The sequence below is a fragment of the Lupinus angustifolius genome, chromosome LG11, assembly GCF_001865875.1.
Source record: "Lupinus angustifolius cultivar Tanjil chromosome LG11, LupAngTanjil_v1.0, whole genome shotgun sequence".
NCBI classification, from domain to species: Eukaryota; Viridiplantae; Streptophyta; class Magnoliopsida; order Fabales; family Fabaceae; genus Lupinus; species Lupinus angustifolius.
In genome coordinates this window covers 7,836,313-7,851,970 of record NC_032019.1, presented here as the reverse complement: position 1 = coordinate 7,851,970, position 15,658 = coordinate 7,836,313, and the positions used below count along the sequence as shown (strand labels likewise).

At 29.8% G+C, this 15,658-nt stretch overlaps 1 protein-coding gene across 1 annotated transcript; it reads left to right on the top strand.

Annotated features, from left to right (window-relative positions):
• LOC109359049 lies at positions 6,774 to 12,241 on the top strand. The gene is made up of 11 exons (XM_019603556.1): positions 6,774 to 7,064; positions 7,549 to 7,686; positions 8,122 to 8,514; positions 8,735 to 8,818; positions 8,917 to 9,165; positions 9,464 to 9,599; positions 9,735 to 9,897; positions 9,989 to 10,117; positions 10,706 to 10,900; positions 11,395 to 11,517; positions 11,997 to 12,241. Exons 3-11 carry the CDS (start codon positions 8,184 to 8,186, stop codon positions 12,162 to 12,164), a joined length of 1,578 nt encoding a protein of 525 aa, XP_019459101.1. The 5' UTR covers positions 6,774 to 7,064; positions 7,549 to 7,686; positions 8,122 to 8,183; the 3' UTR covers positions 12,165 to 12,241.

Sequence of the window (15,658 nt, the reverse complement as noted above, 5' to 3'; positions counted from 1 at the left end):
GATTGATCACTGATTTTCTCTCCACATGCCTTCATTGCATTAGTGTGTGTGATCACTTTGTTGAAGTATTGTGATATTCTCTCATTGGATTCCATCTGCATTAGTTCATATTGGCGCCTAAGTGTTTGCAATCTCACTTTCTTTAATTGTTCTGCCCCCTGGTTGCAAGCTTCAAGGATCAACCAAGCTTCTTTTGAGTTTTCTGCACCAGAAATTTTCTCAAAGTGTGCCTCATCCACACATTGATGCAGCAAGAACATTGCCTTGCAGTCTTTCTTCTTGTTCTCTTTGTGCATTCTTCTTTGCTCTTCTGTTCCTTCTTCAGTGAGGGGTTGGAACCCTTGCTCAACTATCTCATCAACTTCTTGATACCCCATCAATGCCTTCATTTGTACTCTCCATTTGTTCCAATTCTTGCCATCAAGAATTGGCAGATTTGCTGGGAAGTTGCCACTGTTTTGTCCCATGCTCGTTCACCCTCTTTTGTGTTCTTGTTCTTCTTCAACCTAGCTCTTGATACCAAAGTTGTTGGAACACAAAACCGAAAACAGAGAAGAGAAGAAGTTGGCTTTGAGAGAAAGAAAGAATGATAGTAAATGTGCAGAAACAGAATGTTAGAATTAGAGAAAAGTGTATGCAAGAAAAGGGAATTCAATCTTCTTCATTATTGATCAAGTTACACAAGTTACCATTTATAGTAAGCTAGTGACTAACTAACTTAACAGAATTTTGAATTATTACTATTTTTAACAATAACATACTTTTGAATTTGATACTTCATATTACTCTCAATATAAGTTTTTCATCAAATTTCAAAAGAATTTTACTTTTAATATAATCTTCAGCATGACCAATTCAATTAGTACTATTATATTCGTTTGGCACATGTAAACGTCGTCACACATGAAATTTCTTCCCATATTTGACCTGAAGGTTATGTACATGTTTTTTTCCTGAATGTATTGCAATGTCGTTCGAAGAAATAAATAGATAGGTCAAATTGAAGAATATCATATAAAATGAAGCACTTTGTTGCAAGAAAAATTAACAATAAGCAGAATAGATGATGGGAAATGATTTGGAATTTTGGATGATGCTGCCAAGTGATAAAGATGAGGAATAAGAGAAGATATGATAGTTAAAAAGAGATGGGTAGGAAAAGTGAGTTTTTTATACAAAAAGATAAATAATCTTTTTTCCCCAAAAATGTGTTGTAAATATTAAAGAGTAGGATATAATCATATAAACCCAGTTTCTCTGTCTTTTTGTGGAGTACATATCTACTGTCTCCCACTTTGTGTCAATTCATGTTCCATAGGCATGTAATTGGTCAAAAAATATTTAATTTAAAATTTAATTATTAAATATTTTTTTGATCAATTATAAACCAATGATACATAGAGTAGCACAAAGTGTGGAACAGCATATGTGCTCCGCGTCATGGAGCCTGTGTGTGTAGCCCTTACTCATTGGACAAGGAATGCGTTTTGAATTCATATCACCACTCTTTATCCAGCTTGATTCACTAACTTTTGGAGCATTGTGGCCAGAAAAATAAATACAACTCATTTCATGATTTGGGTGTATGGTCAGTGTACTTAATAACCCGACCTCTCTTGCCACTTAGTCCCAAACTTATTGAGAGAGCATATATATTGTCTCACAAAATGTATGGTTCAATGTATTATGGAATATTATTAGTTAAAATATATATTTAAATTATAAATATTTTATGATCAATTAGAATTAATAGTGCATGAAACATGCTTTGTGAACAGAGGAAATATGAGTGTAGTGAAAAAAGAAGGGGCATATAATTACTTTAAGAAAATTATTTAAAAACTACTAACCCCCACAAATAAAGTATTTACTAAACTATGTAGTGTATGAAAGAGAACTCCGACCAATTGCATGTGTCATTTAATGGGGAGAAATTTTGACACCTAAAGCTCACCCCTCCATAACCCCCTATTATTATATTTACACATTTGTATAGAAATGTAAATCTAGTTGGGATCTGTAGTAGTTTTATTGATTCAGTCAACAATTATGGGTCTTCATTTATGATCCATCCTCCTTCAATAGATCGGTAATCATAGTATCTGTCTGTAGCCAAATAGTCATAAAATTTTAATCATTAACTCGGAAAAAATATTTCAAATAAATGGTTGATAATACATTGATTATATATAGATCTTTACAATATTAATACATAAGTTTTACACTTATTTTCTTTTGTTAATATGAAAGTTGTGGTGCTCAAATAAAATTTGGTTCATACAATCTAAATAATATTAGAGTGTAATACATATAGATTGTCAGTATAAAGAATTATATACACTTAATATATTATTTGTTATTTATTTATATTATTTTTTAAGTAATCGATAATGATTAAACATGAATAAATAATTAGTATGTACTTTTCTTCTAATAATATTAATATTGAGTATGTTTAGAAAAGATGCTCAAGGCATTTCATTACTGGTCAAAGCAACAATATTTGGAGGGCTAGTATTGTGACTAACAATTTTTCTAGGGAGTGATTAACATTTCCTTTAGTAGAGGGGGGTCATTAACTATTCCATATAAGCATAGTGAAACCCAAAGATCAACATGTTAGTTCATTAATGATGCTGATGATAGCTTATTGCTAAGATTTATCAAAAACATGATACTATGTCAACAATTAGCTATGACCATATCCTCTCCTCTGATTTTTTTTCTTTCATTTTGGTGTTGAGAAGATTTTTTATAGCCTCTATCGTTTATAAAACTAATGTTTATTCAAGAATCGAGGCTATTCCTCTTATAAAAATTATTATCAGGCTCCAACTCCATTGTAAGATACTTTTTGAAAACTCAAGGTTATCGCTACTTGAGATACTCTTCATAAAAATGAGCAATTCTTCCACTATTATCTATTATTCTTATCTTGAATAGATAAATATACATCACTACAGCTAATTAATATTGCCAACTCATAGGAATTATTTAGGTTTTTCATATTTACAATTTATTTATCCATTAATCATGATTAATATTATATTCCAGTAATATTCTCTCTTGCAAAGTAGAAATTAATTTTTGAGTAAATTACATTAACATCCTCTAAGTTTTAGTGAAATTACTCAAATTACCTTTCCATTTTTTTACTCATACAAAAAACCTCATAATTTTTATACATATATTATACTGACTACCACAACATAGAAATAAGTGTAATCTTTTAAACAAAAAAATAATAATAATAAGTGTAATTAAATTAAACAAAATAGTATATGAATAAATACATTTTCATTATTTTTTGTTCGTTACAATATAGAATAAGAGGCGAAGAAGTATATAAACACAATTTTTCTTTAGATAGGGAAAAATAATCGTCGCTTTTATTCATTTTCCAATTTTATTTGTCTCATGCATAAATTCAAGAGAATATCAATGACTAATTTTCAAGTTTAGCCTAATTTAACAGTTTATTGATTTAGATGAGTAGTTGAAAGAAAACGATAAGTATAGAGATATTAAATGACAAATTGGAAACAAACATCATAAACTTAATGCAAATCATGCATTTTTTAGGGGGCATGTTTTTTTTAATGTAACATGTAAATGGAAACGCGTGGTTGAGGATAAACATTAAACAGTCAACATATCAATTTACATGTTATTAGGTTTTTTGAATGTGTGGCTTATTATACATTTTAATAAAATCTTAATCTATTAAATGACATAACATCCTTTTATTTCTTCATTTTTTAGATTAACTCGTTTAAGAGAAACTTCCCCCCATAAAAGTATACTGATTAATTAGAGAAATTATATTCTTTTTGTTTTGCTTTGAAGTATGTGATCTTTCTCAAATTAAAGAACCTTATACATATCATGCTACAATCTGATTTCAAAGTTGTGAAGTTAATCTCCTTTATATGAAGGTTGTTGAAGTGGATATGGTATGAAATTAGAGCACTTCATAGAGTCTTCTAGTGGAGTTCTTGTCATAGCTGAAAGTAACCTATAGTGCCTACATACAATGATTAATTGGTTTGGTGAATGGTTGATTAGAAAAAAACATATATCATAAAATTAGTTGGGGTTGCTTTATGATTCTTAAACAATAAATTAGTTGTGTATAATAATATTGAAAACGGCTATTAGAGGCAGAACAGGTCCTTTTGATATAGTCTAGTCTAAAATAATTTGCAAAAGGTTGAAGAAATATTATTGAGATTCTTTTGGTTCATATTTAAATGTTGTTGTTAGCTGCGGTGTGCCCAGACTGTTTGCAATTTTCAACTTTTTTATTTACACGTTGTTGACATTCCATTGAACTTGGTATACCATATAATAATTAAAGAGTATACAACGATACAAGCAATCATATAAGTGTAATACTAAATACTTATGATAGTTTAGTCTAAAACCCTATTAATATTAGATAAAGAAAATATTAAATGAATGTCTTTGCTATATTCTTCTGATATATTTTTCTAAAAATCCTTATAATACTAAATAAAGAGTAAATGTGTATATATTGCTAGTGAAAAATTTATACGCAATCACTACACTATTCATCATTTATGTGAATTACTTTTCTTTAATAGTAATAGTGATTAGATATAAATAGAATTCAGTTACAGTATATAAAACTCATACACTGTTAGGACATATATTTTTTCTCTTTATCAAATAATTAGGCAGATATATATATATATATAAGTAGATACTAAATATATACATTACCTTGATAATAATATAATATATATTCAAAATTTTATCTAAATAATAAAAGTTTTTTTAAGAATGAATGAATTGAAGATTTAGAAATATTTTATCATACATTATGGATATGAAATATATTTTTTTGGTGGCTTTATAAACGGACAGGTTGACTTATTGCTTTGGAATGGCTGAACTTGATAGAAGCATGGAAGAGACAAACCATTATTATGCATAGCAGTTTGGTTAAGCTACATTAATATCTTAATGTACTTCTTAACCTATTGTATTTTTATATATATAGTTTGTTATATTGATATATTTCTTCGTTTGGCAGGTAAGATAAACAATAATCCTGATGTTCTATTTACTATAATTTATTATTTATGTAGTATTTTAATAACACAATGCTAATATATCTAATAAATAATATGAGACAATGTACCAACAAATAACATGATACACATCTCATTCTTATATTATTTTTATATACATCTCAAATAGGGGTGAAAATTTTGACGAGTGTAAAAATTTATTTTCACACAATAGTGAATTTGAATAACTAACTTATTAGATGATATATGAGACCTTCTAACTTATGTGAAGGAAGAATAAGAAGAATGAACAAATCAATAAACCACCAATTGCAATTAGCATATATATCACTTATTCAATAAGTGATGTTTATCAATTGCAATTAGCATATATATCAATTGCAGTTTTTTTATAGTAAATAGATAAGTGATGTTTATTATGGAAAAGTAAATTTTCTGAATTGATGATGCATTAAAATGTGAGAAGGACTTTATATAAACACAACCAGCTAAACACTCCCACTTTATAAAAATAATAGTGTAAAAATAAAAGAAAAACTCTTATTACAACTGTTTATAATGGGGATTGATGTTGCTATAAGAGTTTTATTGTTAAAAAGAAATGTTGGCCTAATCGAGGAACGTGGGCTCCAATGCGCACGTATTACCGAGCTGAATCCCACAACTCTAAACACATGATACACCTGCATGAAAACAACCACCTTCATATCTTTATATACTTCAGGATTGCATAGCCACCATGGTGCATACTCAAATAATTCTATTTTTTTAACATTTAATCCAAACACTTCATAATTATACTGTAATTAAATAGTTAATTCATTCAAGCAATATATATTTGTTTTCATTTAAACAAAATTTGAGTTCCAATTTTAAAGGTATACATAAAACAGTATTGAACTATGAGCTTGATTCTATTTTACTCGATTGAGTAATCATGTTGCTTGATGGTTTCTTATCACTTTTTCCTTACCAGTCTTGTTTATTTAAGAAATCTAAAACGTATACGTAATCTTAAAATTTGTTATGTTTATTAAATACAAGTTGTTTTCTTAATTTCCAAAATAACCAATCATTTTTTTTATTTCTCAAACTCAGCCTAACAAAATCAATAAATTTAAGCTTTTTAACCAAGTAATTTTCTAAAGTAAACGCAAAGAGTGTTTTGATAAGTAAAAATAAAGCAAGTCTCATAAGAAATTTTATATTTTTCAATCCAAAGTTATTTTTTTTAAATCTCCTAACAAATCTCATCTTTTAATGTTAACATTTTGAACTCATAAGTAAAATAAGAGAAAATTAATTTAGTCTACAAAATATAAGAGCTTTTTCGTTAACATAGTATTTATTATCCATCTGTTAAATATTAATAACTTTTGAAATAAAACATGTTTATATGGCCTATGGGAGAGATGTACCTACAAAACGACATTACATTAGTGCACATCCACTAAAATAATGAGTGTCTTATACCAATGTTTCTTGGTCAATTCCTCGTATCATGATTTTGGAATGAGCTGGAATTCAAAAATATCATCAAGAGCACTATGGAGAAAAAAAACAGAGAAAAACATAGAATAAGATAAGAGAAAAAAAATGTATGATGAATTTGATATACTATCATTATGTTATTAAATAATGAATAATATATTGAATGTGTATAAGCATTTACTGCGATGATATAAAAAGAGTATTTCTTAGAATGAATAAATGGAGGGATGGATAGAGAGTAGAGGCAGAGAAAGAGATTTGAAAGGAAAAGAACAACAACTGTGACAACCAACTTGGATCCGAATTCATCGGATTCTCTTGTTCTTTTTGGTATCTTCACTTGTCCAATTCTCTCTCTAATATCCATTCTGAAACCCATTTTCTTTTCTCTTTCTATCTTTTCTTCTCTTCATTTTCATTCCCTTCTGAATTCACACATACAAAGAAAACAGGGCAACTACAGAGGAATCGTTCCTTTTTAGGAACACGGTTCCTCTTTTACGCTCCTACCCTCTTAAGGTACCTTATTCTTTTCTCTCTTTATCTTGTTTCATTTTTTATTCATAATCTTTTTCATTGAAATGTGACATGTTACACTTTCTTCTTCTATTCTGTTTTTTTTTTGTTTCAACCCTTATTTATACTCAAGTTCCTCCATGCATGTGTTGTTTAGGACCACACCCCTTACCTATTCAATGTTTCCCACCATTTTTTCTTATGTTTGTTTTTATTTTCACGTGACATGATCATTTTGCATGTTTTATCCTACCCCTTAAAGAGTGCATCATGTGTTGTATGTTTTTTGCTCTTGTGGTAGTATTGATCAAGTCCAACATTATCATTTATTCTACCTTCACTTCGTATCATTGATACTTTTGTTAATAATTTATGTTGGACCTAATTTTTCATGCTAGATTGCTTTAAAAAGATTGTTACCTTTTTCTAGTTTCTACCCCTTTATTGATGGAATATGTAATTTTTATTTGATTATTGCTTTCTTCAGGTTTTCTTCAAAGGTGTTGTGGAGGGAGAGCTATGTAGTCTCTATGGTCTTGATGTAATATTTCATTTTAGGTGTGGATCAATTATCTATTGGTTAAGGTGGAGAAGAATTCTGGGGTGTTGTTTTTTAGACTTTAAGGTATGTGCTGCTGCTCAATATTATTCATTATTTGCAATAGTCAATCCATTAAAATTAATTTTCCTATCATAGTATAATAACCATAACTTTTATTTCATATGTATTTTTTCATAATGTTTATGCTTAGATTATTTCGAATCAACCAACAAGGCATTGGTCTAGTAGTGTAAGGCCCCACTAGATGCCCATAAAGTCCAAAAGATCAAGGGTTGGATTCCTGTGAGCAACATTTATTAGGAGGGGTAGTCACACACCCCAAAAGAGATTAGTTCCTTACGATTACCCTTGGTAGTACAAAAAAGAAGATTATTTTGAATCAGGGGTAGTGGTTAGGCAGATGTGGACTATTCATGTATAATTTGCTTTGTAGCTTTGATTATTCTTCTGCATTTCCCCTTGGTGATTTTTTTTTTATTTTGTTTATGTGGCTGCAAGGTTCTTTTTACTCAAGGAGACTATAGACACACACTGTGATCATCATATATCGAAAAAACACAATGTTGGCTGGACTAGTGAAAAAGATAGCTTTCACAACATTAGGAAGCTGTACCTCAAAACCAAATGGGAAGAAGAGCAGTGGCAATAAAAGAAAAAATCACAAATCAAGCAAATGGCGAGGAAAAAATAGTAACGCCCCACTTCCTGATGCACCTTTGAAAAGGCTTAGCAATGCTGGAAGTCGCGTAGGAGACTTCGCGATTGGCGACTTTGTTAATTTGGACTTTGAGAGACCTTCTTCAGCCACCTGCAGGAGATCCGAAGTTTCAAACGTGAAAATTCATCTTACTCAACTTCAATACCATAGCCATACTCAAATTGATGCAAATGGTATCTTCTATCTTCCTTTGTGGAATATAAAAGTATTAGAGGATTTATGTTCATGTTGTCTAAAGAGTGGTAGATAGAATTGTAGTGACTAGTGAGTAAATTGTCATGCATTATTTTTTATCCTATGATTCTTTATTGAACATTATCTCGTCATTTTTTGTCTTTAATGGTGCCTTTTTATTGTTCTTAAACATGCTGAGGAGTTTTATATATTTTGCAGGAATATTCCAAGATGATGCATGGTTTGACTCAGTTAGCATTCTAGAATCAGATTCAGATGATGATTTCAGTAGTGTGCATGGAGGTGATGCATTTATATCATTTTCTACCTACTGATTTTTGCAGAATCGTGATTTTTCTTCTTATATTCATACAAAAATTTTGTTTCTTTATGACCAACAGATTGTTTTCCTTTCGCCGGTAATGCTTTGGGAGGTGTCCCTAATACTCAGTTACTCCAATATGAAAGTGCATCTTGCATTGTAGATTCAGGGGGTAAATATGAGGAGATTTATGAAAGCTACATCAAAATAGATGGAGGTAACTGTAAAAGTGAAGATAAAACTCAAGAAATCAGCTCGAAGCAATCAGCGGTTTACATGCTTTCTGTAAAAAGGAAATCCATTGATGTAAATGAGAGGACTGAATTATGTAAGTCCATATTATGTAACATTTTCCTTTGTTTTTATTCAATGTTCTGCATTTTGTGGAAGATTTCTTGTATGGGATTTAAAATTTTATTCGTTAAAAGTTTTCCATGAAACTAATTTATGCCTTAAGGTATAGAGCCTTTCCTTGTCCAACAATGAGAGTGTCATCTGCACTAAATACATTATTCAATAATCTTTTGTCTGTTGCAATATTTGTTACATTTTTCTTCTCTTCATTAGAAGTTTGTTTTCTATATTATTTGAAGTTGTCAAAGCAGTAAATTTATACAATATGACAGGTGAATCTAAGAGATTCCTTTTTCATCCTAGAGCCGGTCTTCAAATTTCATTTTCAACTCCAGAGAAGCCATTTCCCAGTTCATGGTCTGCAGTTTCACCTTCAGTCTTCAAGCTCCGCGGTGAAAGTTTTTTCAGGCAAGTCACAATATTGTACCTGCCGGGCGTTATTTTAGGCACATCACATATATATCCATTAATTAGTGCATGTATATTAGTTTTTTTCTTATGTCTTATTTATATTATATAATGAAATCCCAATAATTTATGCAGAGATAAGCAGAAGTGTCCTGCTCCAGACTACTGCCCTTATGTACCAATAGGTGTCGATTTCTTCGTCTGTTCGCAGAAGATAGACCACATTGCTCAACATGTGGAACTTCCTTTTGTAAAAGAACATGATAAAGTACCTTCCCTTCTCATTGTTAATATTCAGGTTTGCTCTTTATCTTAACAATCTATTCATTTCCCTTGTGATGAATACAAAAGAATGCTTATATAGTTTAATTATGCTTCTTTTGCACCAGTTGCCAACATATCCTGCTAGCATGTTCCCTGGTAACGCCGATGGAGAGGGCATGAGCCTTGTACTATATTTTAAATTATCCGAGAATTTTGACCAAGAGGTCTCACCACAGTTTCAAGAAAGCATCAAGGTATTTCCCCCCTAATCATTAGTATCTTGATTCAACTTTCAAATCTAAGTTCACTATAATCTTCTAAAAGGATTTTTCAAGGGAAGAAATCCTTCTATTGTTGGCAGCTTTCTAATGTTTCCTCAATTCAATAAAACACTAGTATCTGGTTGAATTACTGGTTTAAAGAATAAAAGAAATAAAGTAGCTGCTTATAACATGCTTGACATGGTTAACATCATAGTTCTTTGGAAAACATATATCCTTTTTTACACTCTTGGTATTCAAGTCTCTATTAATGAGTAATTAAGGCATTCCATATTTTTTAAGGGTTAATCCTTGCTAAGAAAAACTAGTTTTTTATATCTTTGCATACATAGATTAGATTTTGTTTCCAATAATTGATTGCCCTTGTGTATTATCTAAATAAGTAAGTGTTGAAAATTGTTAGGTACACTTTTTAAATAGTCCAAATATGACATGCTCAGCTTTGTAGTGTTGATCATTCTCAATTTCTACTCTTCCAAAAAAAACCATTTGGTCTTGCATCAATTTTCTTGCTTCTACTTTTGTACTTTTTTCCACCTAAATAAAAGTATTGATTTACAGAGATTAGTAGAGGATGAAATGGAAAAGGTGAAAGGGTATACAAAGGAAAGCTTGGTTCCCTTTAGGGAAAGGCTAAAGTTTTTGGTTGGGGCAGTTAATCCAGAGGACCTTCATCTGAACTCGGCAGAAAAGAAGCTTGTACAAAACTACAACGGCAAGCCCGTGCTTTCGCGCCCTCAACACAAATTCTATAAGGTATATACACATTTGTTTTCTTGGCTCAAAATATCTGTCTACTTCACAGTTGAAGGAATTTCTGAAAATATTAATCTTTACCATCTTTTCGTATCTTCATTGAGCTCAAAATTATGTTGTCATTTTAGATACAATTTTGGTTATTACTTTGAAATGTTTTAATATAACATAACACTTTTGGTTCCCACCAGTCTAGAATAATGGTTCATGCAACACCCTTATAACAGTGTTGCTGATAAATTTTTGTAGTGATAATGGAAAGTCTCAATCTAGTAACAGTCACAAACATTCTACAAATTCCATTATCTTTTTCGGATGAACCTGGAAGTGGCATAGCCTATGTTAAGTTGTGTAACAAAATCATTTATCTAGTGAACAAAAATCTAACCGAAGTTCGATTTATCTTGAACATTTCTTTTAGCATACTTTACTTTTCTGAATGATTCTTCTGCTCCATATACTTAACACAATGTATATACGCATTTCAAATGCAGGGGCCTAACTACTTCGAGATAGATCTGGATATACATCGCTTTAGCTATATATCAAGGAAAGGACTTGATTCACTCCGAGACCGGATAAAGCACGGAATCCTTAATGTTGGCTTAACGATTCAGGTATAGTATGATCTTGCAGCACATAGTTTGAACATTTCACTTGTCAAGTTGATCAAGCTACTACAGATACAACATTTCACTTTTCATGTCATATTTTTAGCCTTTAGATTAAATGAATTAATGAAAGATCACATGGAAGTCATTTTCTCAATTTTATGTACTCATTACTAATTATTGAATCAATAAGACTCTACGAGTACAAACTTTTAGCCTGGTTAGCCAAAATTTCTTTCCAAATTAACTTGGGTGAAGATGTATGTAATACGTCATATTTGGAAAGAAATGTATTTATATTTTTTAGTGTTATTGTTTAGGACTAGATTTTAATTAAAATTAAAATTTTAATGTGTTATCAAGATTTTATTGATTGTCTCTATACGTATTCATATAAGTCTTTCTACGTACTCTCGGGTTTTATCTCTTTGTAATAACATATACTTCCATATTTTAATATCCTCTATTTTCATGATTTCATATAGGCACAAAAGCAAGAGGAACTTCCAGAGCAAGTCTTATGCTGCTTAAGATTGAATAAAATTGATTTTGTTAACCATGGCCAAATTCCTACCATTGTCACTCTTGATAATAATGGACCCATGGATGCAGCAATTGATCAATGGGGGGAAATGAAAGAAAAGATAGAGTGATATTTTGTAAGAATTGGGTGCCAAAACTATTTAATTAATCACGAAAAAAATGAAGGAAATAAGCAAATTTGAATAAATTTGAGCTTTCTCTATATGCAAGATTTATTTATCATTAATATCTTACTATGTGATGACGGTATTTAAAGTCCTATATGATGGTATTCTACTTGATTTATACTTAAGCATAGATAAATCTCAATACCAAGTAAAACACAGTGTGCTGTGAAACATGAATCTTGATAATAATGGACCCATGGATGCAGCAATTGATCAATGGGGGAAATGAAAGAAAAGATAGAGTGATATTTTGTAAGAATTTGTGTCTCATCAATGCGCTAAGAAGGTTTTGATGATCTTTTTATACGATATTTTACATTTTCTGTACAACAATTACTTTTTTCTTCATTTATCTGTATTAAACTTGGACTATCTCTACTTTATTATTATTGTCATTATCATTTAAGTAGAAATATTAAATATAATAATATTGTATCCTATAATATTTAAAAATATAGAAAATAGCTTCTTTTAATTTGTTATTGGTACTAGTTTTGGCTTTGTACCGGGTGGCAAAACTCATAGGTTTTTTTTATATAACTAAAAGTATCATTTCATATTACGAATAAGAAAATAAATATAAAACATTTTTTTATGTGTGTGATGGTCCTTCTAATAAGTGTGGTATGTAATACTGTATTTTTTAGGGCACTTTTAATTGAGTAATTAGTATTAATGAATTAATTATATAAATTAATCAGTAATGTTTTAGGTTAAATCTCAGTTGAGTTTTAGCCTTGTATTATGATTTTCTTGCTTGCCCTATTTTTCAAGATTTCTGGAGAATAAAAGTTTTCGAGATGACTACGAGTTGTTTTATCGAGTTTTCGCCCGTTTTTTGAGTTTCGTAACTCGGAATTGAATTCTTATTACGCAATTGGCTTCGAAATATTATTTCTAGTCAAAATAGACACCAAGTTTTTCCATAACTCATCTCTAGATATTTTTCACCTCGAAATTCAAGTTTCGACGTTTTGGGCAAATGTTCTAAATCGGAAGATTGTATATTTCCGGACGAAATTATCCGAAAATGTTCAGACACGATGTTTATCGTGAAATTACATCATATCAATAAAGTTAGAAGTCATCATTTCATGACTCACTTACTTGTTGCACAAGTAATGCAAAAGCTTCCAAAAGCCCTTAAATCACTCAACAAATCCTCTCACTCCAACACCATTAGACACATCACCTATGCTAGTGTAAATTTATTTAATTTGCATTAAATTTTCTGATTTGATGAGGGTGAGACTCACCTCTAAATACCTAACACCATTCTCTCATTTTTACACTAAATTCCATATACAAATAAGGTAGTATTTTATTTTCTCTTCATCTTCTTCTCATACTTCATAGAAAGTTATAAGCTTTTATTATGTTGTTTATAGATTTTATATTTACTCTTTAAGTATTTTATTAAGACATAACTAAAGGGGACGATAATAAAATCATATGAACTTTTATGTAGTTTTTGACTTTTGTAAATCTTGAAATTTCTTCCTTGAATCCTTGTTCTTAGAGGGAAAAAGTATTTCTTTGGACAAGATTAGATGAATTATTTGTTTGGAAATATTAGAAATTTTCGTTAGTATTTGAATATGTTTAAAAGTGATGATTTTAACATCAAATGAACCTTTAATGTATTTAGAAAAAATTTGTATTTTATTTTTGAAAGTTTATGATGTTGATGAGTTGTTGTTGAAAATGTTTCATTTTTAGAAAGTATTATGTTTTAAAAATGGTTTAGCATATTTTACTCTTTCATTTCCAAGTTAAAATAATGATTTGGGATAAAAAATGATTTATTAAAGTCTTGACTTCATAAACTTAAAGTGTTATGAAGTTTTGGATATTAAAGTAGTAGAAAGTCTTACCTCAGAATTTATTTTCATGACTATGAAATTAACACTTACTAACCATTGAGGTTTTTTCCTAAAAAATTAGGAGATGTTAAGATGTTCATAAAAAATTGTTGTATTTATTTTAGTTGACTTACTTTAAAGTGATAAGAATAACTAAAAGATGTTTAGTATAAACTATTAAATTAAGAGTCATTCTTTTTCATGACTATGAAAATAACACTTACTAACCCTTGAGGTTTTTTCCTAAAAAATTAGGAGGTGTTAAGATGTTCATGAAATTTTATTTTAGTAGTATACTTGAAATAATGATTTACCTAAAAGTCTTGATTTTATAAACTTAAATTGTTATGAAGTCTTAGATGGTAAAATGATTTAAAAATGTTGAATCTTAGTTAAGTGAACTTACTTTAAAATGATAAGATTTACTTAAAAAATATGAATTTAAAATTATTGATTTTGTTTAAAGTGACTTATTTTAAAAATGATAAGTCTAGCTTAATGATCTTATTTTAAAAGATTAGTTTTAGTAAAAATGTTTTACTTACAAAAAATAAGATTTATGAACTATCGGAAAAATGTAATGAAATGAGAATACATGTCTAGAAATGTTATGTCTAAGAAAAGACTTGGTATTTAAGGGTGTCTTTACGACTCACCTCTCTTTCCTAGGAACTAGCCTGATGTATATCCACAGATTACAACATAATTCTGGTATAAGTTTTATTGATAATCTTACTTTAAAAGTGTTATTTGATTGTAAGACTTTCAATGACAAATGATGATTCAAGGATATTCAACATTGAATCGGACGGACGAAAGCAATTAAATTCATCTTAAATTGGAAGTTTTATCTTCGCATAAAAAGTTATTTCGTAAGTATAATAATTATCGTCAGTTAACTAATTAACATTATTTTGGCGTAATGAAGAGTTCGAGAGGAGATCGGATCAAGTAAGCTCACCTTCAAACAGAGAACCTAGCGACCCGACACACTCAGGTGAGAGAGGAAAAAATCGTGACATAGTGGTGTCTGAATATGCATCAGGACCTCCAAACTCCCTCACAAGTTTGGAGCTGCCTTGGGTATTAAGAAAGCTTGTATTTAATCAATTGTCTGTTTGTTTGGATTAAGTACAACAATATTTCTTATACTGATTTATGTTATGTTTATATATGCAAATACTATGTTTACTAGGGGTGTAAAAATTCGGTTCGGTTCGGTTTTTGGTGTATTTTAGTGACCAAACCGATCAAAGACATATGGTTCGGTTCCGCTCAATTAACCACAACTTTAACTATAAGAACCGAACTGAACCGAATCGCTCTTGAATGGTTCAGTTCGGTTCGGTTCCTCGGTTTTTACATTTACTTTTTATAAAAAAAACATTTCATCAATTGAAAATTCAAAATGTACTACAAGAAATATTGTTTATCATAAAAGGATAAACATTACTACTGTTATTATAAAAAATTATGAATCATATATAACAATACACTTCATGATTAGTAACATATATATCAATTAGTAAAATATATAATAGTTACATTTATAACCTTACATTTCATAATTAGTAA